General features: G+C 44.0%; 1 protein-coding gene across 1 annotated transcript in view; it reads left to right on the plus strand.

The window, feature by feature from the left end:
* The first annotated feature begins 5,533 nt into the window (after positions 1 to 5,533).
* The window catches only part of FARP2 (FERM, ARH/RhoGEF and pleckstrin domain protein 2), a 79,362-nt gene continuing 58,380 nt past the window's right edge, over positions 5,534 to 26,515 (plus strand). Inside the window, 4 exon segments of the mRNA XM_050902390.1 lie at positions 5,534 to 5,600; positions 5,603 to 5,736; positions 23,641 to 23,745; positions 25,168 to 25,210. Coding sequence (XP_050758347.1) covers positions 5,534 to 5,600; positions 5,603 to 5,736; positions 23,641 to 23,745; positions 25,168 to 25,210 — 349 coding nt within the window.

Genomic DNA, 26,515 nt, shown 5'->3' on the forward strand with positions numbered 1-26,515 from the left:
GTGTCCGTTCGTGAAAAAGAAAGTTAACTAAATGAGTACCTGCAATGTTCATTATTCAAAGCAAAACATGTGATATTTGTTGCCTGAATCTTAGTGACCAGTTAATGGAATGGCGTCTTCCCCAGAGCAGCGTTCACCTCTGCAACTGGGACTTGTCAGCGTCCTGCACCCCAAGACAGAGCGCCTGCCGGCTCTGGGGGCCTTGGCGTGGGTGGCTGTGTGATTTTTACGTCTCTTTTTGGGGTAGGGGCGAGGGACAGCCTTCCTGTGAGCTAAGACAAGCTTCCTTCAGCTCCGGCAGGAAAGGATTTGGCATGAATACTCTTTTAAAGCTTCCGACTCCCAGTGCCCTCCTCATGCTGGAAAAACACACTTTGGGGTTTACTTTTTTTTTTTTTTTTTAAATAATCCTAAAAGCTTGGCAGAACTAATTAGACAGTGTTGCAGGGAAGAGAAGGCCACAGCAGCCCTGCGTGACGGAGCAGGAGCAGTACGAGATGCTGGAAGGACGGGATCGGTCCCACCCGTGCGTGGCTCCATCTCTCTTGACGCTCCGCGTGCAGGGGCCTGGATTCCCCTGGCACTCCCGCACCCACGGCACGGTTTCTCCTCGGGTGACGACAACCGTTCCTTGGGGGACTCGGGTGGAACTAGGAGCAGGGCGGGGGCCGGCGCTCCGGCCTGTCCCCGCCGCCCCGTTACCCGCCCGCAGCCGGCGGCACAGGGTCGCGCCCGGCCGGGCCGCGCCGCCGCCACCACCGGAACCCGTGGCCCCGCCCCGGCGCCGGCCGGCCAATGGCGGCGCGCGGCGGGCGGGGCGGGGCGGGGCCGGCGCGGGGGCCAGTGCGCGCGGGCTGCGCGGGGACGGGGCTGCTGCTGCGGCGGCGCGCGGCGGGACGGCGCCCGGGACGGCCTGGCCCGGCCCTTGGCGCTGAGGTGAGGCGAGGCGAGGCGTTCCCCGCCGGCCGGCTCCGAGCCGTCCTGACAGCCGGCCCCGCAGGCCGGGCGGCGGGGCCGGGGAGAGCGGGCGGCGGGGCAGGAGCTGAGGAGGAGGAGGAGGAGGAGGCGGCGGCGGGCCCTGGGTGCGGGGCTGCCGGCGAGCGGCGTCCCAAGGCCGGTGGCTCGGCTCGGCTCGGCCCGGCCCGCCCCGCGGCTCGGCCCGCCTGCGCGTCGGGCGCTTCCGCCGCCCGCGGCCGCTGTCGTGCGCTGCGGCCCCGGGCGGAGGCTTTCGCGTGGGAGTTCGGCCGGGGAGGGGGCCTGGCCGGGCCTGGCTCGGCCCTGCCCGCGCCGCCGGAGGGTCTGCCGTCCTCGCCCGTCTAGCCCTGAGGACAGGGGGCTCTGGCTGGCGGGGGGCTCGGGAGCGCCTTCCCCAGCGTGCTGCCGGGGGCCTGGCCAGTTTCTTCTCAGGCTGGGAGTGTTTGAGCACCTGCGCTCTGGACCTCTGCATCCGCCTCCCTGTGAGGGACCCCCCCGGAGCTCACCGGGCGCAGTGCCGGGGGTGCGAGGGGGTAGTGCTATACCGCCCTGCTGATGCCCTGTAATCAATTGAAGAAGCGTTCTTGAAGCCTCACTCATCTGGCAGGGACCAGCTGCAGTCCTTCTCCACCCTCCCTGCACATCCAGCTCCTTCCAGGCAAGCGTGTGGTCTCTGGCACATGGTGCCGCCGGCCGCAGCAGCGCACCACTGCAGGAGGGAGCCACGAGACCCCTTTCGTGGTTGTGACGAGGGACGGTGTTTGTAACGGGAGCGAGGGCTCCGGGTTTCAGGGAGAGGCATCTCTCCTGGTGCGGCTGGGACACTCATAGTCTTCATCCCTCTTCCTCGCAGTTGTTGGCTTCCTGATGCATCTGTTGGTGCCACCTTGGTGTAGCGATGTTAGCGGGTTGCTATTGCCTAGTGAAAAAGGTAAAAGAGGAAAGTTTGCTTCTGGTGGACTGAAGGGACCTGATTTGAGAGCTCCTGCTGAGAGCGCTTCCTTGCTGCTCCATGCGGGCTCCCACCGTGCGCAGGTGGTGGGGATCCCTTCCTACGGGAGGCAGGGATCAACCTGCTCACACCGGGAAGCTGGGAAGCTGGTGTTACTTCAGACCAGCCTTCTGCATAGGTGAGGGATGGAGCGGCGTAGTGACTCTGTCACTGACCAAAAGACACCATACTCGGAGGAATTCCTTTGAAAGCCCTTGGTATCTTGCGCGGGGATATCCTTGGGTGTAAGCTGCCTTTCCAGATATGCTGCTAGCTGAAGAACACTGTCTTGCTTCTGAAAAATAATTTTATTCCATCCAAGTAGAAGATAAAATTCATTGCAGCTTCGAAGCTGTTTCAAAAAGGCAACAGAAAGTACATAGCTACCTACATTTTGTAAGTTTTGTTCCCAGCTGCTCCTTCAGACTCACTTGGGGCTGTTAGCAACAGTCCTTCTGTCACTGTGCTTCAGGGAGCTGATACAGCTTTGATGCCTTGTCCCGGTTTATAGGAAATCATCAGGATAAGCATTCAGTGCAAAGGAGTTCAGGGTGGGTGAATACAAGGAAGATTTTTTTTCTTAGAAGCGCTAATATTGCGGTAACATTGCATTTTAGTTTTGCATTGATGAGGAGGTAAATGAGACCTTGTCCTGGCTCGCCTGGGGTAGGAGGCTCTCGATGCTGTTGGACGCTTTCTCTGCTCTGCCCATAGAGCCTCTCTTTTTTCCCCGGTGCTTGCAGCCTGTCTCAGGCTTCACTCTTTCATTCTCCTCCGCCTTTCATTTAGTCAGCCCCTTTAACTGAAATGCTTCCTAAATCACGGCACAATGGTTTTTGTTAAGAAATGTCATCTGTCGTCAGCTTACATAAAACATGATACGTGACTATAATTGGTGGTGAAACTGGAAATAGTGCTTGGCTTGGTTAATACTCCTCACACTTCGGGTTTTTGAGGCAGTTGGAGCAGGCCAGGCTATTTGGGGATTTTTAATAATTGTAACGGTGTTAGTAGCGATGCACCGGGAGGGAACTGGATGTGGCATGGGGAGATGCTCACAACTTCCACGCAGCGGGCAGGGCACTGCTTTTCTAGGGAAGTGTGCCTAGGTGTTTTCTGCCTAGATGCTCGTTAGACCTTTAAAATCTGAATATATGCTGGCTGGGAACTAGGCTAGCGGTAAAAATTTTTAGGAATGTGTCATCAGCAAGACGCGAGGCCAAGCCCCGTTGAGTTCACTTTTCCTGTTAACACCTGTGAGGAAGGACTTTGACGTCTGCAGTTTCTGTTTGACATGACTTTGGTCTCTCCTGGCTGGTAACCAAAGCTAGGAGAAGTCCCCAGGAGCTCCTTGTTTAGTCCGGAGTTGGGTGGCCTGCCCGCCTTGCCTTCGGGAACCGGCTGGCTTCAGCTGGAGGGGAGGCTGCTGAAGCCTCTCTGCCGCGGGGCTGCACCGTGCACTGCCTTGGCTGTCACCGCTCACATCTTTTTTTCCTCTTGAGTAGCTGCAGTGTCTGTCCCTTCCAGTAGCTCTTTATTCAGAACAGGATGAATCTGTTCATGGAGAGCTAATTGTAAGAGCGGTTGTCTAGTAAATAGCCTTGTGAGGAGTATGGCTGATTCTGGGCAGCTTCAGTTGCTCGTAAGCTTCTGAATGGCAGTAGCAAAATCTTACCATACGGTTGAGTTATAAGGGACACAGTGTCAAGGGGATATAGATGACACTGAGCTATGGTTTCTCTGCAGATTAGCAGTTAGAGGTGTAACCTGGGCAACTGTCTCTGCTGATTTTTGCTGTTGTGGTTTTAAAATTTGTGCCCTAAAAGTTTTTCTCCTTGGCTGTGTGGCCACGCAAACTGGGAAGTTCACTGACAGGATATGCACAAAAGTCTGAGAAAGAAAGTTCTGCTAATTTGTCACCTAAAACTGGTAGGCCGGGCACTGGGCAGTGTACACATACCTTTTAAGGTTGAGAGCATCCTTCTCACGCTTTCTCGTCGTGTGTGTCGTCAGCGGGGAGGCTGGAGGCATCTCTGCAGTGGTCTCGAGCTGTGCTGCTCGGGCAGGGCTCTGCAGCACTTGCAAGGGCTCCAAGAGACTACTAAGCCAAACAAGCCTTGTGGTAGGCGTAATGAGGTAGGAGGCATCTGTCTCCTCTCCTGTGACAAGTTTATCTGTACATGTCTGCAAGTATAAAAAGAAAAAAAAACCATAATGTTGAAACCCACTGGTCTGCAAGCCAGGAGGATGTTTGACCAATCTCAATGTGTGCAAGGATTAAAACCTAAAACCCCCCGCTAATTTTTAACGACACGTAAGGCTGGCTCCACTTAAATCCACGGAGCGGGCTGCCTACCTACTCAAAGCGTAGAGGGACAAAGGAATGTTTTCATGATCTGGCTCTCTCCTTTTTAGACAAAACACGTTTATTACAAAACAATAATCTAACACTTAATTGAATTTTTTGTAGTGTGGTGGCCAGGCGAAGGCTGTCCCAGCGTCAGTATCCACATACTTTCGATTGTTCAGACATAGCGTGGTATTTGGGAAATGCAACCAAAAGCACCGAGGAGCCTATCTGTTTCCGTGTGCGTTTCTGCTGAGCGCCTTGCACGTTGTTGCCAAATACTTTGTACCAGCGGTGAGCGTGGGGCAGCGGCTTTGTTGGGCGCGTTGCATCCTGAGCACGCGTGCCTCGCGTTCGTGTAGACCCCGCTGCAATCCCCGTGCAAATATTGCCACTGCTCCCGTGGCGTGGGAGAGCTGGGGAGAGGCACACAGGTTTTTTTTCCCCATGTCGAATTAAACATTTGCTCTGCAACAACTGCCACCAAACCATGAAAGTAAGGATCATGATGTGGGAGTCAGCCTACTTGAACTAGCGTAGATGTCTGTAATTGAGATTTTTGCCCACTGACTTAATCTGGGTACAGCGCAGGTTTGCTAATAAGGTGAAGAACTGTTATCTGCAGCAGAAATCTGCGTTATGAAGGCTCTGAGCTGCCAGCATTGGTTGGAGTAGTTACTGTTTTGCATGAGTCATCGTTTTGGGGGATGAAGAAAGTTAATTGTTCCTGTTATCTCGGGGTGTGGTCCGACACTGTAGCAAAGTCAATGGGACAGATAGGTACCAGTGAAAGGCAGAGTCCTGCCTTACCCTCCGCTGCCTGCTCCAGGTGGCTTTTCTTGTGCCGTCAGCAGCGCTCATGCTGTGGTGACCTGGTTTAGGGAGCTAAATTGGCAGAAAAATTAACTGGGAATTAAAATGTCAGTGTGTAAGGAAGGTGGAGGGCACAGATTTGACTATCCTATTTCCTAACCATGTTTTGGAATAGTTATTTTTTTTGCCACTTATTCTTCTTCCCAGCAGCTGGATTTTTGACCAGAGTTTCATCAGCTTCATTATTGGTTTTGATAGCGGGATGAAGAGCATTAAATAAGGACTTTGCGTGTGATTGTGCTTTAGTGGGTAGTATTTTCATACAGGATATCATCGGAAAACTATCTTTGAGGCTGTAATCCTCTGTTTTCTTCCGGGTTTCTTTAGACTCTGCTCACTGTTGAAAGATGGGAGAGATAGAAGGAACATACAGAGTCCTGCAGACTCCCGGCTCTCGTTTGGGTGTCCAGAAGACCACGGAGTGAGTACCTTGGAGCCGGGACAGAACCTCTCTTCTGCAATGGCATCATCGCCTGCCAAAACGCACGAGCGGGATCTACCGATCAAAATAAAGATGTTGGACAACACGGTGGAAGTACTTGACATTGAGGTAAGAGAGGTTTAAACCTGATTTCAAGTACACTTAGTCTCCGATAATGTAAAGCTCGCAAGATATGCTACTGTACAGAGCTGGGACGTTTTGAGGCAATATCTGAATAAAGATTCCTGTAGGGATTTTACCTACTTACAAGTAGTTAAATGAGTAGCACATCTTGTTTTTTAAAATCTTTTAAGTATAGCAGATGTTTTGTGTTTTTAACAGACTTTAAATACAAGCACATACTGTGACAAGAAGCTTTAACTGTTATTTGCTTTGGGGGAACACCAGCTATCTTCTGCCAAACTGTTCTTGCTTCCTGAGCCACATGCAGCTTTCTTGATTTGGCAGCTGGGAGAGCAGAAGAGCTTTTTTAGTTACTACTTTTTATTAATTATTTTAATGGTTTGTGTTCTCTTCAAGTAAATTTGCTCCTATTTGAAAGTTTTTGCTTGTTGCCACACTTTGGGAGGGAGGCACCAGAGGGGTGGCAATATTTCTGAAAATTTGTATTTAAAAGTATACTTGCTTAGCAGTTGAGGAAATCTGCCTTAAGGAATACAAACTGTGCTCAAATTGGGATGGTTCTGTTTTTAAACAATCAAAAATTTTTGTTCTTCAGATTCTTGTTTCATTCTCAGCATTAACCTCAGACTTTAATTTTAGCTTGCCTAAAGATCTGTTGTTAGAAAACAGCTCTGATCTAGTGAAGATACTCAGCGATCAGATATTCTACCTTAGTATCAAATTGACTTTATATTAGCACTCGTAGCCTTATTTTGTTGTATAGACTTAAACAGGTTTTTCCAAATAGAGTGAAAAAGATGCCTGTGGAGCTCTGAAGAAATAGTTGCTTTTGGGGATGTCTTCTACAGATTGCTGTCCAGCTGTTCAACTCTCAAACATGAAATCTGATTTTTTATTCCCCCCACCCCCCCCGTTAAGTGTGAGGCTGTGCCTGTATCCTCCCATCTGAGGACACAGAGTGTACAGCAAACCCACCCATCCCTCATTTACTGCCCAGAACACAAAAGCCTTTTTTTTTTCTTTTTTTTTTTTAATTATGTTAGAATATTTTTTAAAAAAAGTCTGCTGACTTTGGTTCTTTTAAAGTGTGATTTTTTTTTTTTTTTGTCAAGTTGGTGTAGATGTTGGTACTTTTGTGTTTTGATTTAAAAAAGAAGGGGGAAAAAAAAAAAGAAACCAAACAAGCAACCCCCTGAACCCTGTAATTTTGAAAATCTGTGCAAGTCTACTGTAAGCTGTTAAAATAAAGAATGTATAACTCCTACTTCCTGCTTTATTACATGAAGTCAATGACTGGAAATCTCCTGTATATTAGCATAGATGCTTTCCTTCTCTTCCTTGTCATATTTGTACCAACTCTCTCTGCTCTTCTCATGCAAATCTTCCACTTTCCTCAGTAACCTTACCTTCTTCATCTTTATAACTCTTATTTGGCTCTTTCTGACAGAGTCAAAGCCTGCTTTATTGTCTTTGATCTACTGCTGAAGGGAAATCCTTTGACTACGCTCGCCTCTCGGACAACCTTAGAATCCTTTTTCACCTTCAGACTCGCTGATGCTCGGGTGGCCCTGCGGTCCCGTCCTGGAGCTCTGCGCTAGCTTCTCTGCTGTTCTCTAACCTCTGAGCACCCTCCCTTGGTTCCCCTCAGTTCTCATCTGTGCTTGGTACGGTTCACTACTTTCACAATACCTTGTTTTTTGAAACTGTCTTGACCTGGTTCTCCTTCGTCTGCTGGGACAGTCTTGACTGTATATCCTTCCAGTTATCTTCATTGCTCTCTGGCTTCCATTGCAGGTCCAGTTCACCCCTTGTGTTATCCTGCAGCACTTCATTGTTAGTCTTTCCACCAAATGCAAATTCAGCTGTGGCTCAGTTCTTTATGATGTGTCAACTCTCGACTGTCTCTTGGCTCTGAATAAAATCAGCCTTTGCCTGATGAAGCTTGGTTTTGATATTTATGTGTCAACATCAAGCTTCACATATAAAAACCATAAATTCCTCACGCTATTTTTTTTGACCGCTGAGAGTCATACTCTAGTCTCACCTGTCTGACCGATAATGTAGTTCCCATTCTCCTCCGCTTCCTTCCTTTCCTTTAGCGGGCCATCTCCTGCAGGCATGCTGTACAGTCCTCTAGGATGGTACTGTTTAACTAAACAGCTGAAACTCATCCCATCCAAGACCACCTCATTTCACACCGTCGTTGTTGTGATCACCTTCTCGTTGGCTTTAGCCTCTCCAGTCTTGCTGCATATGTACCCGTTTCACATGTTGCAGTAAGATTCAACCTGCTCAGTCGTCGTTCACAGCAGCTGCTACTGCGTGACCATTTTTTGCAGCACTCCACTGGCTCCCTGTCTTTGTAGCTTCAAACGTAGGTTGCTTATCTCTGCTTTCAAGGTCCTTCAGGGCCATACCTGTAGTCTCCTGCAAGAAGGTACTTGGCTCCGTCCCCTAACTGGGCCACAATGCAGTACCTTTGTTGTTGTTTTTTCTTGTCATGACGAGAGGTTTCCCATAATTAGGAACTATCTTAGTTTTCTCTTTTTACCTGGAAAGCTCTCTCTGGTTATGACATCCACAGAAACACCCAAATTGGGGCAACTAGCGTGCTGAGGCCATAGTTAATATCGTACTATTCTTCTTTACGAGGTCAGTTGGAACTGAACAACTTAAACTTTTGCCTGATGTTGTAAGCGGTGAGGAGAAGGGGTCATCCTTTGTTCATCTGTAGAGCATCGAGCACAAAAAGGTCCATAGTCAGCAACTGTAGCATTAGAGTCCTACTAATGTCCTGCCTACATCGCCTTTCATTTTTGTCTAAATGAGGTAGCAAATGATAGCAAACAGGGAGGAGGTATTAAATTGTAACCCTCTGCCTCCTAATTTGTTCCGTGGACTGGTGGGATAGCAGTAACTGCTGACTGCTGTTGGTGATGGAAAATTGAAATTTTTCACTTGGAGATTAAGGGCAAGAATCAGGAAGAGTCAGCCACGTTTGCTGAATAGGTGGTGTAGGCTAGCACAGATTTTTTTTTTTTTTTTTTTTTAAAAAGCAATGAGAGAAATTCATGATTAAGCAGCTGTCCTAGAGGGATTGAAGCTCTGATTGCAGTGCTGCTTGCCAACTCCTCTTTGCTTTTGCAATTTTTTTCACTGGGTCTGGAAACGAGAGGTGGTGTTGTCTTCATGACCTGCTTCATGGGGTTTGTGTTTATTGATTCAGGTCAGCAATAATTTTGCGGTGTAGTGGGACACTGAGGCCTTTCTCGTAGGTGCTGTTGGCACTGACTTCTAATGGAGATTAGCTTACGGCAAATAACTTTTTACTGAGAAAAGTGGTGTGTTGGTGGAAGAGACTTGACTAGGCACAGTGGTCAGCTTCTGGAGAGGGGCCTTCTCTGTGCAACGCCGTAGGGAAGCTGATGCAGGAGCCCTGTTTACTGCCTCGCTTGTGAAACTACCTAAAATGAGCCACATCGGTAATTTTAACCGTACGGGATAAACAGAGTAGCCTCAATAACAATTTAATCCATGCGGCTTTTCCTTGTTAGCCTCTCCTTTCTCCAAGATGTGTTTAAAACACTTGCTTATCTCCTGGCAGGTGTTGGTGGATACTCTTGTTTGGTAGCGTTTCCCCATCGCTTGGGTTTTTTAGCTCACCAAAGAGCAAGAAAAGAGACCGACAAAGTGGCGTAACGGATGGGACGAGAACAAAATAGGAAAGGACAGTCTTTCCTTCATGTTATTGTTGTATCTAGAACAGTGTGTTAAAAGTTCAATATAGCCGCATTCCACTGCCTTTGTCTAAAATCCACTGTCTCTGTCCGTTCTCACCATCTGTACTGTAAGGTTTTCTTTCTAACTATGAATTTTGTTAAGCGGTAGGAGGGAGCTGCTATTTAAAGTACACTAGGGCAGAGCTCTTCTCTGGGGAATCTGTTTTGAACGTTAGAGGATGGAGAAATGCTCAAATGTTTTCTAGAGTTTAAAAACCTGAAAATTGGGTATTTATGGTTTCTCCTTTCCCTCGCAAAGCAGAAAAGAGAATGAAACATATCCATCCAAAGCTAGGCTGGAATATTAATTATTTTCATGAGTTGTGTTTTTTTCCCTTTTTGCGGCCAGCTTGTTTAGTGAGTTCAAATCTTGCATGTGCCATATCATGGGGTACCTGTCCTCTTCCCTCCCAGCTAAGTCTGTCCAAATGGGTGGTTTTCCAGACTACTAGATGAATGATCAGAAAATTCAATTTAATTTGGACTGTGGACACACTTCAAAGTAATCAGGGTTTTACAATAGAAGTTCTGCCAGCTTTCCCGATTTCCTTAAGAGATTAAACTTGGCGGCCTTTGATCAGCATGAAAATACAGCAGATTCCTAAGTAGAAGGGCCTGGGCTGGATTTAATTCGCCCAAATGACCACTTGGTGAAATTACACTTGTCGGGTGCTGGTTATGGAAGACAATAAGATGTGCTGCAGCAAAGGACAACTTAGGCTATAGGAATTTAGGGTGTAGGAAGTTGTGATTTATACTTGCTGAAAGCTGTTGCATTGATTTGTGGTAGAATTGGAAGAGGAGTGTGTTATAGCAACAGACATACGGGCTGTCGAAGACATGGAGTACAGCGTGTGCACCTGGGTTAGAGGAAACAAGGGGTCTTTTTGCATGGCATAGTTGGAAGAAGAGTGGTACTGATGGTGGGTGAGAGTGTGGTGCTGTCTTAAAATCCCGGTAAGTGAAATAGCAGGTTTAGTCAACGAGAAAGGGGTCAGACTTGCCACATCTTCCAGCTGCTTTCTCGGATGCAATACTTTTTTGGGGGTCTGTAGATAGGCAGACTGTAAGATCTGCCTCTCTGACCCAGTTTTCTCTTTGCACTAGCTTATAAGCCATTTAATGGCATTGCTGCCATAATGTGATGTTTAATATTTGGTCTGTATGTTGTTCCTTATGTAGGAAATATGTGTGCTTGCTTTCTTATGTGAATTATGCTCTATGCTATGAGGAAGTGCCCTGGAAAAAGAAGTTTAGATTATTATGCTTTGAGTTTACCAAACTCTGTTTGGGGAGAACTTGGCACCTCTTCAATTGCGTGTGTTTCCTCTTCTCCTTCTGCTTGAACATAAAATAAAATCTGGGCGTGAGAAATACTTATGCGTTATATTATAGTTGAATTCTTCTCTGTTTTGACCTACTGGAGAATGAATTCTGTAGAACTGTAGCAGCGATCATAAAATCATAGCACAGTTCTTAGCGCTCAGCAAAACTAGGTGGGTCTGCCTGCCTGTCTTACTCAATGGGAAAACTTAAACTAGAATTTTTTCTTTCATGCTGTTCTTCGTTGGGTTGCTTTGAGCACACAAGTCTGTTCTTTCTTTTTTAAATATAATGAAGTAGCTTGCTTCTCAATAAAACATGTTAGTAGTATGAGTTAGCTCTATGTTGGTTTGAATTTGCCTTAGATTTTAACTAACTTGTGCTGGGATTTCGGTTTTGTCCTGTAGTCTCACCATGCTCTGAAGTTGTTTTCTGTGGGTCAGGCTAGTGCAAGCGCTCTCGTGCCTCGGAGCATGAAGCTGGGTCTTAGGAAAATGCTTTTTCATTTTGTTGGGATTTTTCCTATTTTTGTATTTCTACCAGGCCTGTTGTTTCCTTGTGCATGACTCAGTATCTTGAAGGTGATTGTATCTTTCCTCATTTTCTTACCAAGTACGTGAAAGACGGAATGAGTTCCGCATCGCTGTGGCACTGTGCGATGTGTCCCTCTCCTTCTGACACCGGTGGGCGGCCTGGGAGGGGAATGCTCGACTCCAGTGCCTTTCATGAGAACAGACTGGTCAAACCAGATTACAGTCTTTCCCCCCTGTATTTTCTGATTAGGTTTTGTTTTCTCACTGCTCATGTCTATTTTGGAGTTTACTGATGTACCCTGTGAAACTTACTATTATGTTACTACAAAATTTAAGTGGCTTATTCTATACTAAGTTGAAAACAGCTACTTGATGATTACTCTGTCCGATAGTGATGCTGTATTTGCTGGCCACCTATGTGACTCTTCCTTGGTTTATTGAAATTTACAAATTGCATTATTAAAAGTGCAAAATTACTTTCTATCTGTATGTTTAGAATAGAATCGAATAACTATGTTTAGTTATTCTGTTTTCTGTGCAGTTTGCAGGGATCCATAATTGAAAAGGTGTCATGAAAACGGCACCTCTTCAGATGCCTGTTGTTTCCCACTGGCTGTTGGAGCCCGCAACCGTGACTTGCTGCAGTTGGGGGCCCTGAAATCAGGAGCTGGGCTGGGACCGCAGGAGGTTTTTGGGGCAGCGGAGGAAGCAATCTGACAGCTTGTACATGCCTTGTGACTTCCTGCGGTTTGGAGAGAGTTTTTTTCAGCTCGTGCACACTGAAAAATGCTGCTTATCAGTAACTTCCTACGGTAGCGTTAGTACCCCTAAGAACTTTGCTGGGGCTGAAGCAGAAATTACGCAGCTTAAAATGCTGTTGTTGAGCACTTTTAAGTAAGAAATATGTGTCTGTTAAAAATGGAGAGCATGTTGTGGGCACTGAAAGACGTTTACTCTGAAATGATTTTTCAGAAGTCCTTACTGCGGGCCGTGGCGAACCCTGAGCACATCGCCAGTGTTATGGCACCACGGCTTCTCCGGCAGGACAGGGCAGCCTGCTGCCGGCTCTCCGGCAGAGCCGGGCTCTGGCGCCAGCTGCCCTCCTGCCTCTCCCTTGCTCTCCCTTTGACTGCTTAGACCTTCCTTTCATAAAGGCTTTTTTCCCTCTGTGCTGTAAAAGTATTAACAGCTTAAATATGTGGGAAGTGGGAGGACAGGCTGCTTCTGAATCCTATTAAGCACTATGCTGAAGGAATCGAGATGCTGTGTTAGTCAGCTCAGTGTTTTTCTTCCCTGGCTGGGTAGAAATAGTCAAAATTCCAGAAAGAATCATAGCCAGATGTTTGTCATTGCTCCGGTTTGACTCTCCTAAATATGGCAAATAAGCTGCCTTAGGACTTATTTTTGTCTGACCTCAGAAGAGAAAGTTAGTAATTCACTATTTAAAATTTGAAGTTGTTAGAGGGTTTAAAAAGAAAGTAATTGAAGCTTTGCAATTTGTGTACTGTTTGATTCTACTATATATTTTTTTAGACCTGTTATTTTGTGTTTGGGGGCTTGACGTTTTTGATGCTATGTAGGAATGTGGTATTGGGTGGGGAAAGGTAAAAACGCAGCCATTTTATTGACAGACATTTGGTGTGTGTGGTTTTTGTTGTTTTTTTTTTTTTTAAGTAAAGATGTGAACTTAAATTGTATTATAAAAACAATTTAGTACTTTACAGTTCTCGACATTAGGTGTCCCATTATGTGAAAAGAAAATTGAGTTATACTGCAGCAAAGGAGAAACAATCTGAATATTCCTGTATGAAAAGTCTATTATATGCACATATTGTAGCTTAAAACACAGAAACCATTTAGTAAAATGGTGATCAAGTGTTATCACAGTCCTTGAAGTATGAATGTAATGGATTGAGTTCATAACTGTTTGTATGGCTGTGATATACTATAGTGAGAATGCTTCACCACGTGAAGTACATAGATGAAAAACTTTCCTCGTATGGGTTCAGAAGAATGAACGAGAGCCACATTTACTTAGCTTAACACTGAGTTGGTGTAAAGCTGAACTCTTTTTAAGCTCTCTTTAATTTATCATAAGCATACTGAGAACTTTCTGCCTGTAATTGTTCTGTCTGGATGAGATCTGATAAAGTAAACCAGTGCATAACATAATGGTCTTGGCATACATGCAGTGGTACAATTCTTGTACTTAATTCCTTTTGGATGCCTTCCGAAGTAACTGATATGCAGCCTCGTAAAGAAAAAGCTGTTACCTGTTAGCTTCCTTACCAATTCCAATAATGTGTCGTCATCACTAATAAAGAAAGGAAATACTGTTAGTTTCTTAAACACTTCTGCAGAATGCAGGTGTTCATTTTCGTTTGCATAAGCTAGTGACAAAGGATAGTGAAAATCAGCTGAAATTAGTCTTCTGCCATTCTGTCAAAATAACTGTAAGAAATGCTGTATTCCAAAAAAAAAAGGTAGTTCTCTGAAAGCCTCATCTGGGTGTGGCTGACATTCAAAGGTGGGTCCAGAGATGGATAATTCTGTAGAATATATAGAGACTGAAAGGGAAAAAAAAAAACCCAACCCAAGAAACAACCCACAGTCAGCTAAAGACAGCTACAGAAATGCAGTGTGCTAAGAGGCAGTTCAGAGAAATTTTAGGTTAGTGCCTACTGAAAAAAGGGACTTGATGTTGAGCAAGGATGGCGTCTCTTGGTACCCAGCGGTATTCAGAGGAGCACAGCCTTGTGAACGTGCATTAAATAAACAGGGTTGCAAAAGCATACCTGTATGCCATCTGTTTATCCTTGCAACAAAACGCGTTTCTGGCAAGGGCAACGTTGCCTACTTGTGTAAGAGGGAGACCATATAAATTGAGCATTTAAAAACCTGTGCTGTGGCGACGATACCTAGTGTAAAAGATTTACTTTTTAAGACTGTGGTGCTGGATATGGAGGGGGGAAGACCTGTCTGTCTGACAGAGCAGTCATTCATGAATAAAAATAAGAAGTTGAAAAGGAAAAAAAAGAGTATTGAGCTGCCAAGTAGTCTATATTGTGAGTTCAGAGACACTCCTAGAAGTTTTTGAATAGCTTCTGCATGTGCTGCTGCCCTGACCTGAGCTGTGTGGTCGAAACCCACAGATATGAAACGCAGAGGGGAAATAAAAATCGGGCTCTCAAATTGGAGTATATTGCTCTTTAGTAATCTCTTTTCACTTGTAGTAGAACTTGTGATGCCTTTTTGACACATTTGTAGCACCGTGCTTGGGTTTTGCACACTAGCATGTATTTTGGAGCGCTCTCGTGATGGTGAAAGCGGGTTTGAAAACATCACTTAAGAAGTCATTTCTTCCCAGCCTCATGGCAGAGGAATGGGAGATGAAGTATTTTAACTATTAATGCCTCCTCACTGCTCAGGCAAGAGAAATGATGGGAGCTCAGTTGCAGGCCTGCTTTCCCAGCAGTGAGATCCGGGCTGACGTGTTTGACATCTCTGCTACCCGAGCTGCTGCTCTTCTCTGGCCGCCCCTGGCAGAAGGCTTGGGCACAGCACTTGGTAGAGCCTGAGCACAAAACAGGAGTGGTAAAACACCCATATTATTTTAAAAAAAAGGAAAGAGGGCTTTGTAGAGACTGTGTGTTAGAGCTGTCCGACATGTCTTCAACTGAAATCATGAAGGACGAGCATCGCTGTGCCCCTCAGCCTGCTTTTCAGGCAGCTAGCCCGAAGCCAGAGATGTAGGAAAGACTCCTGCTGGCAAGGGGGAAGTTAATAAAGCTTCGGCCTTATCTAATCTGGCCTGTAGGTATTTATTAACCCATCACCATGGCATCGAAGCTCTGCTCAAAGTACAGTGGGGAGTGATGTTAGGACAGCTGGTACAATTTCAGTTTTGCACAAAACAAAAGAGAGTTTTGGCCTTTCCTGTAAAAACACCTAATTTGTGTAAAGAATCTTTCATGATCGTCTTATTTCCTTGATGTTTTAAACTATTTCCTTTGGGCAGGCTTCCTCAAAGCGGTGTGCCGACCTGGAGCACTGTAACACCTCGCAGGGAATGCCCAGATCAAATCTGGTTGATGTGGGCATGGATGTTGGTGTTGAGGCAAAAGCATAATTAATGGAGAAAGACTAGCAATTTTAGTAATCTTTTTTTATGAACAAAGGGAAACAAAGTAATGTCTGTGTTTAAAATGACGTAAAGACATAGTTTTATTTATATACATATACACACATATGAAATGATGCTGTGCAAGTTCCTAGAGTACCTACAGTATAAATGCATGAAGTGGCCAGGCACGGTAGAGGGAGTGGGTGTAGGGAGGTGCAGTGGCTTCCACGTGTGTAGAGTCTTGTAGCAAAGTTTGGGGGCGGGGGGGAAATTGAGGTCATCAGTCTCCTAACTTCTAGTTTCTTAGCTTTATTATACTGTTTTACAGCTTATATGAACAAAGTAGGTGCTTAGACGTTCTGTTATGAACCTTAATTTCTTGAAGTGGAAAGAGGCTTTTTTTGAGAATGGCTATTAATGGCATACTGCCCATTTTGACAGCAGGCCATTTTTATAACTAGGCATTTGTATCTGTCCTTGGTTATTTCAGCCACCAAGTTGTTTAAAGGCTTGAAATAGTGCAGATATTTAATGCAGCACGCTGATGAGGCTGAGCCCTTTCAAGTGTGCGCTCGATGTTTGAGGAAGGCTGTTGGTGCAGCGTTGCTCTGGCCCTTTGCAGATTATTTGAAATAGTACCTGTTGTAAAAAAAAAAACAAAACAAAAAAACACCCCAGCATCACCGTTAGCGCAATTTTCTGGCATTTCCACTTCTGCGATCTTCGGCGCTGCGTGGGATCAGCCACCCCAAAGCAGCTGCTTTCCGTGATACTGTTGCCGCTGTCGTCTGAATGTTTAATTATTAGCAAGCATCAACTCCGGTGCCAAATCGTCAAGCAGTAGCGTCCTGCAAAACTCTTTCCAATGATACAGTCCAGGGTTTTAATTTGGGTGACTTACCTCTTCCCCAGGTAGCCTAGAGCAGTGTATGAAGCAGAGGTATTGGGGGGTGCATGTTTGTATTTTTCTCTCCACGTAATGAAAGTGACGGAGAATTTCTGCTCAATGCCCAATAATTTTCATGTGGCTCTTCCATGTGCTGTTTGTATGTAGCGCTTGGGGACCACGTGTTGGTTGAACGCTTACCCGTGGTGCCGTTTTGTTTTTCTCTGAGTGCAGTGTGTTTTATTTCAAGTGCTCCAGGTATTTCAGCACAAGAGCGCTTTTGGAACTTGGGACCATTTTATGTCTCTACATGCTATCTGCCTAAGTATACATTTCCCAATCTCATTCCCATAATTCCCTCCCTCTTGGGGATCTTTTCCCATGTCAACAAATTATTGTTTTCCTACTTTCAGGCATCCAGCAAGTCTAGCTACTCTGGAAAAGCATGTTTGTTGGGTAGACCTGGTTCATTTGGCAGTGAAGTGCTTTAACACTGCTTGAACCTTTAAATGATCATAGGTTTTAAAGCTAACCTTAATTAAATGAGCCAGAGGCTTACATTTCTAGAATAATTTGTCTGGCTGTGGATTCTGTTTAAAAAAAAAAAAAACCACAACAAAACCAACCACTGAAATCTTAGGACAAAAAATCTTGGGGGGGAGTCTTAGAATTTTTTTTTAAAACAAAAAATTATGCCCAATATGCAGTGTAATAATGTAACTTAAAATAGCACAGAAATTTGTATTTGGTTTTGCAGCTTCCGTATTTGAGTAAATCGGATTTCAATGCCAAGTAGAAATACCGTGACACACAATATTTAAAAAAAGAATTCAGATACGCTATCTGAATTTGTGAAGAAGTTACAAAATCGTTTTCAGGGTGGCGGTGTATTCCCAGAGTTGAGTCTGTGACCGTGAAATAAGAAATGCTGCGCGGCTGCGGCTCGGGGCGGATGTGGATGTTCGCGTTGCTCTGACGGCGGAGCTTTCCAGCGTCCGGGGGCTGCCTTGCCGGTGCAGTGATGGTGCAGGCTGCGGGCGTGGGAAACGAGGTCTTAGCGATGAGTTTGGCTTCCTCAGGGTGAGCCGGGGTTCTCCCAGCACTGTGTAGAAAGGCTGCTGCTGCATATGGGAGACCTCCGGCGTGCTAGCAGCTGGACCACGCTCCCCTGGGTGGAAAAAAAAGTTTAAAAAAAAAAAACAACTTCATACCACTGCCTAGGGTAGAAGATTGGAAGAAGTTTCACAAACCTTACGTGCGTGCTGGGTTGACTCCTGTAGCTCTTGACCCAATTCTGGAAGAAGTCAGGATTGTCGTCTTCAGTAAGTGGCAGGTAGGGACTGCAGGGCTGTGAAGCAGCGGGGAGGACCTTGTACGAGAGAGTCAAATCCCCTGACATCACAGGCTGTGCATCTGATGCTCTGTAAGTTGTTAAATGCACTGCAAACTCTTTTTGGCGTTGTCTTAGTAAAATAAGCTGTAGTTGGGAGCTGTCAGTATATAAGAGTGAATAAAACAAATACATGTGTTGAAAATACAGTTTTCTTCACAAAGTATTAAAAGAAAAATTGAAATAATTGAAGCTGAAAGTTATTGTTAAATGTTCAGATGATCAAAATGAAATCGTATTTAAGCAATATTTGGCTAAGCATGTGAGACCAGAGTTTGATACGTCTGTTGTTACCAGGTACCCATTTTTGTGGGGAGGTAGGGACTGTTGTCGTTTGAGTTACTTGTTCCAATCAAAATTGAAGAAACTAATAAAGTACTGAGAAAGAAGACAGTTATTTCTTACTTTTCCAGTCTGTGCATTAAAAACTAGATGTGGAGCCATAAGGTCATCTTGTTTTAGCCATGAAAACAAAAAGTTAATGAATGGTATTCCTTGCCATCGTATATTATTTCCTTCTTTCTAATAAGTGTGGTTTAAATGTACACCCTGTATTCATAAATGCAGTTTTTGTTTATACGTGGCGTTAATGATAGTTATTAATAGGGAGTTTTGAAGGCATTTTTTATGTATCACGCTGCATTTGGACAGAGATCTAACGGATTGCAAAAGGGCCATAGATAAACAGAGCTATAAACTCACTGAAATGTTTATATATTTCTGGTTAAGAAAGGAAATAACAAGTCTAGCGTAACTACTATGTTTAGTTGCCGATTGTCATTTTTTTTAATTTGCCAAAAGATGAGAAATCACTTTTTCATTAGGAAGACCACTGAAGTGCACCGAAAGAGGACGAGGGGAGGAAAAAAAAATCTGTGAATGGTGAAGGGGTCTGTATTGAAATCAGTTCGGTTTACTTTTCATGCCTGCACTTCTCTTTGGCTGCTCGTGGGGCGCTCCATGCTGGCCACTTGTCAGTGATGATGTCAAATATAAACTTCTTCCCCTCAAGCAGATACACTGTTTACTGGAGGATTTGGTCTCCCAACAGTTGCAGATTCCTGTAACACAAAATCCAAGGTCAGCGGGTGTTTGCTGAAGTTGGGGGCCAGTGACTCCTCCGGCTCTGGCTGCACAAGAGTTTCCATTCTATACCTCTGCTTTATAACTCTCCGTTTTTGCCAACTCCTGGCTTTTGGACTGATTTCCCTGCCCCCCCCTCCAGCCTAACTGCTGCCAAAAGTGGATTTCATTTTTGGAAAGTTTGAGCAAGGGCAGTTTGTCCATTTTGGAATATGAGTATACTACTCATTATGAAAATACTGGGGGTTTTTTGGTTTTTAAGTTAAAATATGTGGAAGCAGAAAGTTAAGATGTTCTGGAAGACATGTTTGGGAGTTACTGAGGAAGAATTGGTTTTGATAATACTGAACTATGGTCTACTGAAAATCATAGGCTGTGCGTTCCTACTTTGTTTTTCTGTCTTCCGAAGCTAAAACGTTACGGCAGAGGGAGGATCTGCCATGTAGGTAGTGATATTTGAGAAAGTAGGAAATAGCAGTTGGGATGATAAAAATAACTGTCGTTCCGACTTTTTTTATTATTTACATTTTACTCCTCTGTCCTAAAAATTGCTAACATTGAATAAGCTTACTTTTCTGACTGAGTAAAAAAATACAGATACCTCCATCAGTCAAGAAACTTCGGCTTAAAAAGTTTGTTCCTAATCATTTATATTCCTGTCTGACGCTGGCTTAGTGCTGAGCCTGGTCTGAAGGCGTTACTCCTCCTGCGTGCGGGCAGGGGATTGCCAGGCAGGTGTTCTGCCAGCGCGGGGCCCTCCATCGCATCACCGCCTGTCAGGATACCCTGCTTGCACAGCTCTGAGGCAGCTCTTCAAGCTTGATCTGAAGATACAAATCGATTTGAAAAAATCTGTTGTACTGAACAGTCTTCTAATGATGACTTGTTAAAATAGTCTGTGGTACAGTTAGAGCTGGGTCACTAGGGAAAGCTTTTGTTAGCTGCCTATTTAATTTTTTTTACCCTGTGTGTTTTTTTTTTTTTCTTTATGTGGAATAATTCAGTAATATCAGTAGTCGTCGTCTTGGCAGCATATAAAGAGTAATTGAGAAGTTTGGAATGGAAAGTATGCCGTGTTGTGAATTTGTATTGAAAAAGGGACCTTTCTGAAATGTATTCACGCAGCTTCTTGCCCTGACATCAAAATTACAGTAATTAAGTAATTACTTAAAAGATTTTGCTTTGTGCTGCTTTTATGCAGATTAAACAATGACATGGAGTTACCCACTATATAACTTTTATTTTTGTCAGCTTCAAAAATGTTGAAGAAGCTTTTCAGAAAGGATGGTTGTAAATGTAACAAACAATTTGAGGAACTAAATAGCTCTAAGAAGAGTTTTCCCACAGCATTTGAGACATAATAATAAAAGATTGTATTATGTCTCAAGCTTTTGTAACCAATTTTTATTTAAAAATAAAATCAAATTAAATTAATACTGTTCTTTTAAAATGTGGCATTGTTATTGCTGCTTTATACTTTGAAGGAAGTACTATGAAATGATATTTAGCTTAGAATGAGGTTTTTCTTAACCTGTTATTGTAAATGACACCCAAAATTATAGTTGATAGCCCAGTCAAAATAATTTTACGCGTTTAACATTTGGATGGCACCTTTATAATTTAATCAGTTACAAAGTGCTCCCAGCTCCGACCATCTTAATTTCTTCATCTCCAGTTTCTCTTGAAGGGAGCGCAGGCTCGGCAGTGGAAGGAGAGAGGTGCCAGGGGTATGTATGCCATACAGACTCCCTTTTTGGGAGAAATGAAGGCAGCTGGACTGGCGTGGATCTGGTCCATGATCGGGACCACCATCTGATCGGGATAATTTTAACGGCTGTATATGACTAGCCGTGGACAGGACACAGTTTCCGTAGTCAACACAGCACACAAGTTTGACTGTAAAACTTGTCTAACTGTTAGCAGATATCTTTCACAAGTTAATCCAAGTTTATCAATTCTAACAGAAGGTGGTTGGAACCAGAATTACTGCTTATTTCACAAATGAGAAATCGGAGACTTGGGGTCACAAGACATCTCCTGGTCAATGGCTTCTAGAGGTTAATAGATCTATCCATGAAAAGGCAGGCTGGCGTGTCCCATCTTCTGCAGGTGGAAGTATATGAGGTCGGTCCGGGTATCCCTGCATGCCCACAAATATTGCTGGCTAAGAAGTACTCCTTTCTCAAGTCTGTGGTACCTGTGAACAGTAGGCATACACTAATAAGAAATGCATGTTTTAAGATTTATTCACAAGTGCAAATCAAGACGTGTATTTCATTTGAAAGTTAAAATTTTAATTTTCGAAATGCATTTCTCCAGGAGCACGTGTGTCCTGTGGCAAGCAGTCTGTAACATGCCTGAGAAATGTGCCTGTAGACAGAAGAGCAAGAGTGCTATTTACTGAAGATGTGGCTTACCATTACCTGTATCATTCCTTATTTCACTGGCATCATTTAAAAACCAAAACCCATACCCACAGAGTTTGGCTAAAAAAATTTGACTGTGTTCTTACAAAGAAAATGCCATTTTAGACATCACAAAACTTGTCCAGAAAAAGAGGAGAGAGCGCTCCTTCTCACCATAGTGTGTCATCTCCCAACGAGGCACCTCTGTACCGCTGAAGAGATGAAGAACTGAATCATTTCTCCTGGCTTGCAGTTTTATTTGGGGGTTTCGGCGTCAGTGGTCTGATCCAGCATGATACCAAGAAACTTTCTGAATGAATGGTGTTTGTGCCAGGTGAATTTGCCTGACCTATGCTTCACACCCGTGGTTGCCCTTGTAGATAACCGTGACTTGTGAAAGCATGAATGAGAAGGACGAGCCGATCTTGTATCGTTCTCTGTCCTTCTGTTTCTGTACTTTCCTCCTTGGTTGTAGTGTTGGATTCAGTCAGCTCCGTTCACAGCAGTGTGATTACCAAAGCTATTTCGGATTTGCAGTACTGCGGAGCTGTCATACTTTCTCTCACTGAAGTTTTTGGGTTTTTTTGAAGTGGTACAGAGGTACTGAGCTAAATTGCACAGTTCTAAAAACACCGACAGTTAATCTCTCTTTCCTGTAAGAAGCAATTACTCTTGAATTTTTATGCGTCTCAGTAATGTGAAACAATTTCCCCAACTTTCACTGTCTTTTTTACTTTTTTAAACTCTCTTTATTTTAACCTGAAGTGGCCCATTCTTTCTGTTAGATATTTTCATTTGCACAAGTTATTAAATTATTCTAATTCTGTTACTAATTTATTATAATACACCTAATACTTTTAAAAGATACGCTGTTCTGAGTTTGAAGAGTCAATTACAGAACTGTGTGCCTGCTTTGATGGGAAAGTTGTAGAGTCTTCCGGCACTCTGGCTTTTCCAAATAAACAAGTCCTCGGTGGCATGAATGCCCGAGGTGTGTTCCGCTGGCTCTCCCGGCCGACCAGCGTGATGCCAGACCCTGTCGCTGCAGTTGCAGGATCATTTCCATGGTCCAAGGTAGAACGTGGATGTCAGTGGCCACGCTACCTCCCTCTGCACCCTGCTAGCTTTTGTGCATTGCTGGAACGGGTACCGAGGGATGCAAAAGCCCTCTGGATTCTTTTCTGTGTGATCTGGATGGACTGATGTGAGGGGTCATAAATGCTGTTTTTCTTGTGGTGGCTGCTACAGTCATGCAATAATAGATGCTGAGAGCAAGCTTGTATGTTTTAATAGGCAGACCCAAGCATAGTTGTTTTGGGTGTGTTGTGAAAGTTTCCCGTTTTCTCCCGTATTACCATAGCCACTTTCTACCAATGTTTGTTTTGTGGCTTTGCACCTAATTTGACTGTGAAAAGGGCTAGTGAGTGGGTTTCTTGAGGGAGGGATTCATCACAGATGACTTTACACAGAAGGCATGGTGCGAGGGGAGAGTGTTTGGGTTCCCACTGGTTTCTTTGGCAGGGAACTGTAGCCTTCCTGTTTATTTCTTGATTAACAGAATAAATTCTATCACCTTGGGTTTTCTTGAACGCTGTTGTGAGAAAAAAGTTAGGGTTAGGGTTTTTCAAAGATGTTCCTTTGTAGAAGACAAGTTCTAGTTCTGTCAGCAAAGGTCTTGGATGTGCTGCGATGAGCAGCTTCCGCTCAGTCGGTGTGATCCCTGGCAGCAGTCAGCCTGGCCCCGTGAAGTCCTGCTTGCCCAGCTCTTGCTTTCTTGTGGGGCCGGCCAACGCTTCCTAGGTCAGGGTAAGTTCTGGTTGGGTGCAAAGCGCCCTGCGCCAGCCTTCCTCCGCTGTCTTGGGCTCGCTTAGAGCGTCTGCATAAGTTTTCAAGTCTTGCTGGTGTGCAAGTTGCGGCATGGCCGTGTGGTCCCTGGTGTTGGTACGAGCAAGGGGGGTGTGCACGTGAGCAGGGTTTTGGCAGCCCCTGCTTCGGTCCGCTGCAGCTGGGGGAGAGCCGCGCTGTCCAGCTACACAAACAAATGGTGCTGGTTTTTTGAAGGAGCTGCAAATAGTTTGCAGCTGATCTAGTCCGGTCTCGTAGCTGACCCTGCTTTGAGCAGGAGGTTGGACATAGATGACCTCCAGCGGCCCCTTCCAGCTTGAGTTCCTCTGGTTCTGTGAAAGTTGTTTGTATGGAGCCATGCCTGTATATTGGATGTTAGCGTGTTACAGTGGCAGGAGTAATGTGAAAAATCTGAGAGATTTTTCTACGGTTTCTAAAGATGCCTTTTTTTTTTTTTTTTAATTTGCTGTAAACTTATTCATATTAATCTCACTGTATTTTTTTCTTTTTTTACTTCTTTAGTCAAAATATTACGGCCAGACATTATTGACAGAAGTTTACAAGCATCTGAATTTGATTGAGTCGGACTACTTTGGGATTGAGTTCCAGAACATCCAGTCATATTGGGTATGTACAGTTCCCTGACGAAGTCGGTATAATAAAAAGGTTGGGTGAATGCGTTGCTTGAGTGTCAAAAGTTTCAAAGTCTGCTGGAGTCTCCTGTAGGATTATCTCTTTGATTCTTGTAAATCTGCCTCACTCACCAGAACGACGACAGCTAATAAAGCAGAGGGGAGGAATCAGATTCTACTTCTTGTGAAATCTCAAAAAATGTATAAAGCAGTTAAATAGTTGCTGATGTTCCCACCTTCAGGGACATAAATAAAATCATCCTTCCCTCTGAAAGGGGAAACATCAACTCAAAGTGTAGTCTGTGGAGCACTTATAAAATCATATTACAATGTGTAATTTTGGTAGTGTTCATATTTATCTTCAGTTAATTCAGTCTTCAGTTAATTTCCCTGAAGAGTCATTATGAGCCTCTTTCTAATAAATATAAACCTCAGCAGACATATAGACCTGTAAGCTTTTTGAATCATTGATCTAGATAAATACTGACACTCTGTAAGCCTCCTAGTTGCTTATCCTGTACCTTGCAAAGAGGACATGTGGCTTCTAAACTAGAAAATGTTCCCAAAACGGTGTCTTCGTTACTTTTTTTCTATTACTTTTCCTAGTTTTAGGACTCACACACAGAGAAAATACGACTGAGAACGTAGAGAATGCTAATAGCGCTAATACATGCTGCTCTTGAGCCAAGGAAATACAGTAAAGCTTGTTTAGTTTCTATTTCTTCTGTAAAGTGTCCAAAGTGTTTCTGCATCTAATAAGGGTCTTAAAATGCTCAGCTCTCTCTCAGACAGAGAAGTAACTAGTAAGGACCAAACGTAATTGTCTTGTTACTATTTTTTGTTTGGAAGGGTGAGGGGAAAGAAAAAAAAAAAAAAAAAGTTGAGCATCCAGAACACTTTGCATTAGTTTTACAGATACTCCTTTTACTAGAACAACAATAGTCTGTCTTTAAAAATGTGCTTGTCAAAAGAGAAGAATTTGTGGGAAATTAATATTGAGTAAAAATCCTTAAGTAGGTAGATAAGAGAGAAGGACAAAGCATGGAAGGGAAAAAAAGTTGGACCTTGTCATGTTCTCCAGAGCTTCTGTAATTCTGTAGCCTGACTCCTGTCTACGGTCGTGTGTTTTGGCATGATTTCTGTCTTCTTGGCAGTGGTGATGTGCTTTTGCTGACTTGGCTCTTCTTCTGTCAAGATGAGCTTTAAGCACGGATCAGTGGTTTTTCTATTGATGCATGATAAATGTCAATTCAAATAGATAAGTACACTTTTTTTTAAAGCAAAGGAATTGCTCTATTACTGCAGTGAGGAAGAAATGCATACTCATAAATTACTGCTTTATTTGAATTTACTTTTGATGTTTTCATATTGTATTCAAATACGAATGTCAGTTTGTAATTTTTTTCTTTAATTTCAGATTTGGCTGGAACCTATGAAACCTGTTATTAAACAAGTACGGAGTAAGTAGTTTTAAAAAAGGAAGTTTTCCTTAATTTGCATCTGCTTTATGTGGGTTGCTTTCACAATTACTACTTGATTTACTGGTTATGCTTCCCTGAAAATTGTACTTGGTAGGGGTGATAGTGGTTCCTGTTCGGGCATGCAAACCTGATGTTTTTAATATGTAGTATGGGGCGGGTGGAATGGAAACTTACTGAAGGTATGATTCTTTCTCTGTGATAAATATCTAGATAGATTGGGTCAGCTGGTATTACGTTTAAGTGAATCATGACATTTGCTGTTTCTGAGCTTTTGTAAGTTGTGTTGTTTGACGGTGCAAAGAAAAAGGAATATTCTGGCTTATTGCACCCGTTGCATGGGAGGAGGTAGCATCTGCAGTTGTGAGATCCTGTCTGAGAGCTGATAGACCTTTCAGAAGGGCTGCAAAAAGCTGCAGTCAGAGCTTGCTGACACGCAGGGAATTTCAGCGGGGTGGGTGTTCCCGTCTCATTCTCAGAAACTCTCTCCAATGTGCTCAGGAGCAGCTTTGCTAAGACCGCAGAGGTAGGGATCTCCCACCTGGTGGGTGGCTGCAGCTTCAGAGTCCTCTTTGCTTCCGTTGTGAAATTTGTTTCTGCTCTTTGGCCAGGAGGATATTGCAGTAGCGATGCTATCTTTGCTTTATGCTACTTTAAAAAGTAATGTGAGATGCACTCTAAGGGCTAAAAATAATTGAAGAATACAGTATGCTAGTTCTTCTGATGTTGAAAGATTAGATCAAACTTTTTTTTTTCCTTTAGAAGGGGGTTAAACTGTTTGCTTGTTTTCTGTTTCTGATTGTAAAGGCTTTGTGGAAGAACAAGATCAGGAGGGTGTGGTGGATTCCTACTCCTTTCAAAATCTTAATTGAAAAATGTTGAAAATTAGTACTGGGAGGTAGTTTTTAGTTACACTTCTGCCTAAAAACTGATTGCCAGAAAATAAGGAATCACCAATTCCAGCTAGATTTTTTTAACTTTAAGGTCATGGTTTTAACTTTTACCGACATTGTCTTTTTAAGCAGGAGAGCCAAACCAGCTATAAAAGAAGGCCTCCTTAGGAGGGTATATAATACTTTCACTCCCTATCCCCCCACCCCCCAAAATAGTTATTGGAGTGCCATCTGTTTATATACTCCATGCACTTAGGCTTGTTTTCTTTTGCAATGCTCCTGGCTGGAAGGAATTACATCTTAGTGAAAAGATCTGTTGGACCACAGGTCTGCGATGCCGCTTGGGTACTCTTTCTGTATCCTCTTCTATACCATATAAATTGGGGAAACTTAG

The sequence above is a fragment of the Gymnogyps californianus genome, chromosome 10 (assembly GCF_018139145.2).
Source record: "Gymnogyps californianus isolate 813 chromosome 10, ASM1813914v2, whole genome shotgun sequence".
Lineage (NCBI taxonomy): Eukaryota > Metazoa > Chordata > Aves > Accipitriformes > Cathartidae > Gymnogyps > Gymnogyps californianus.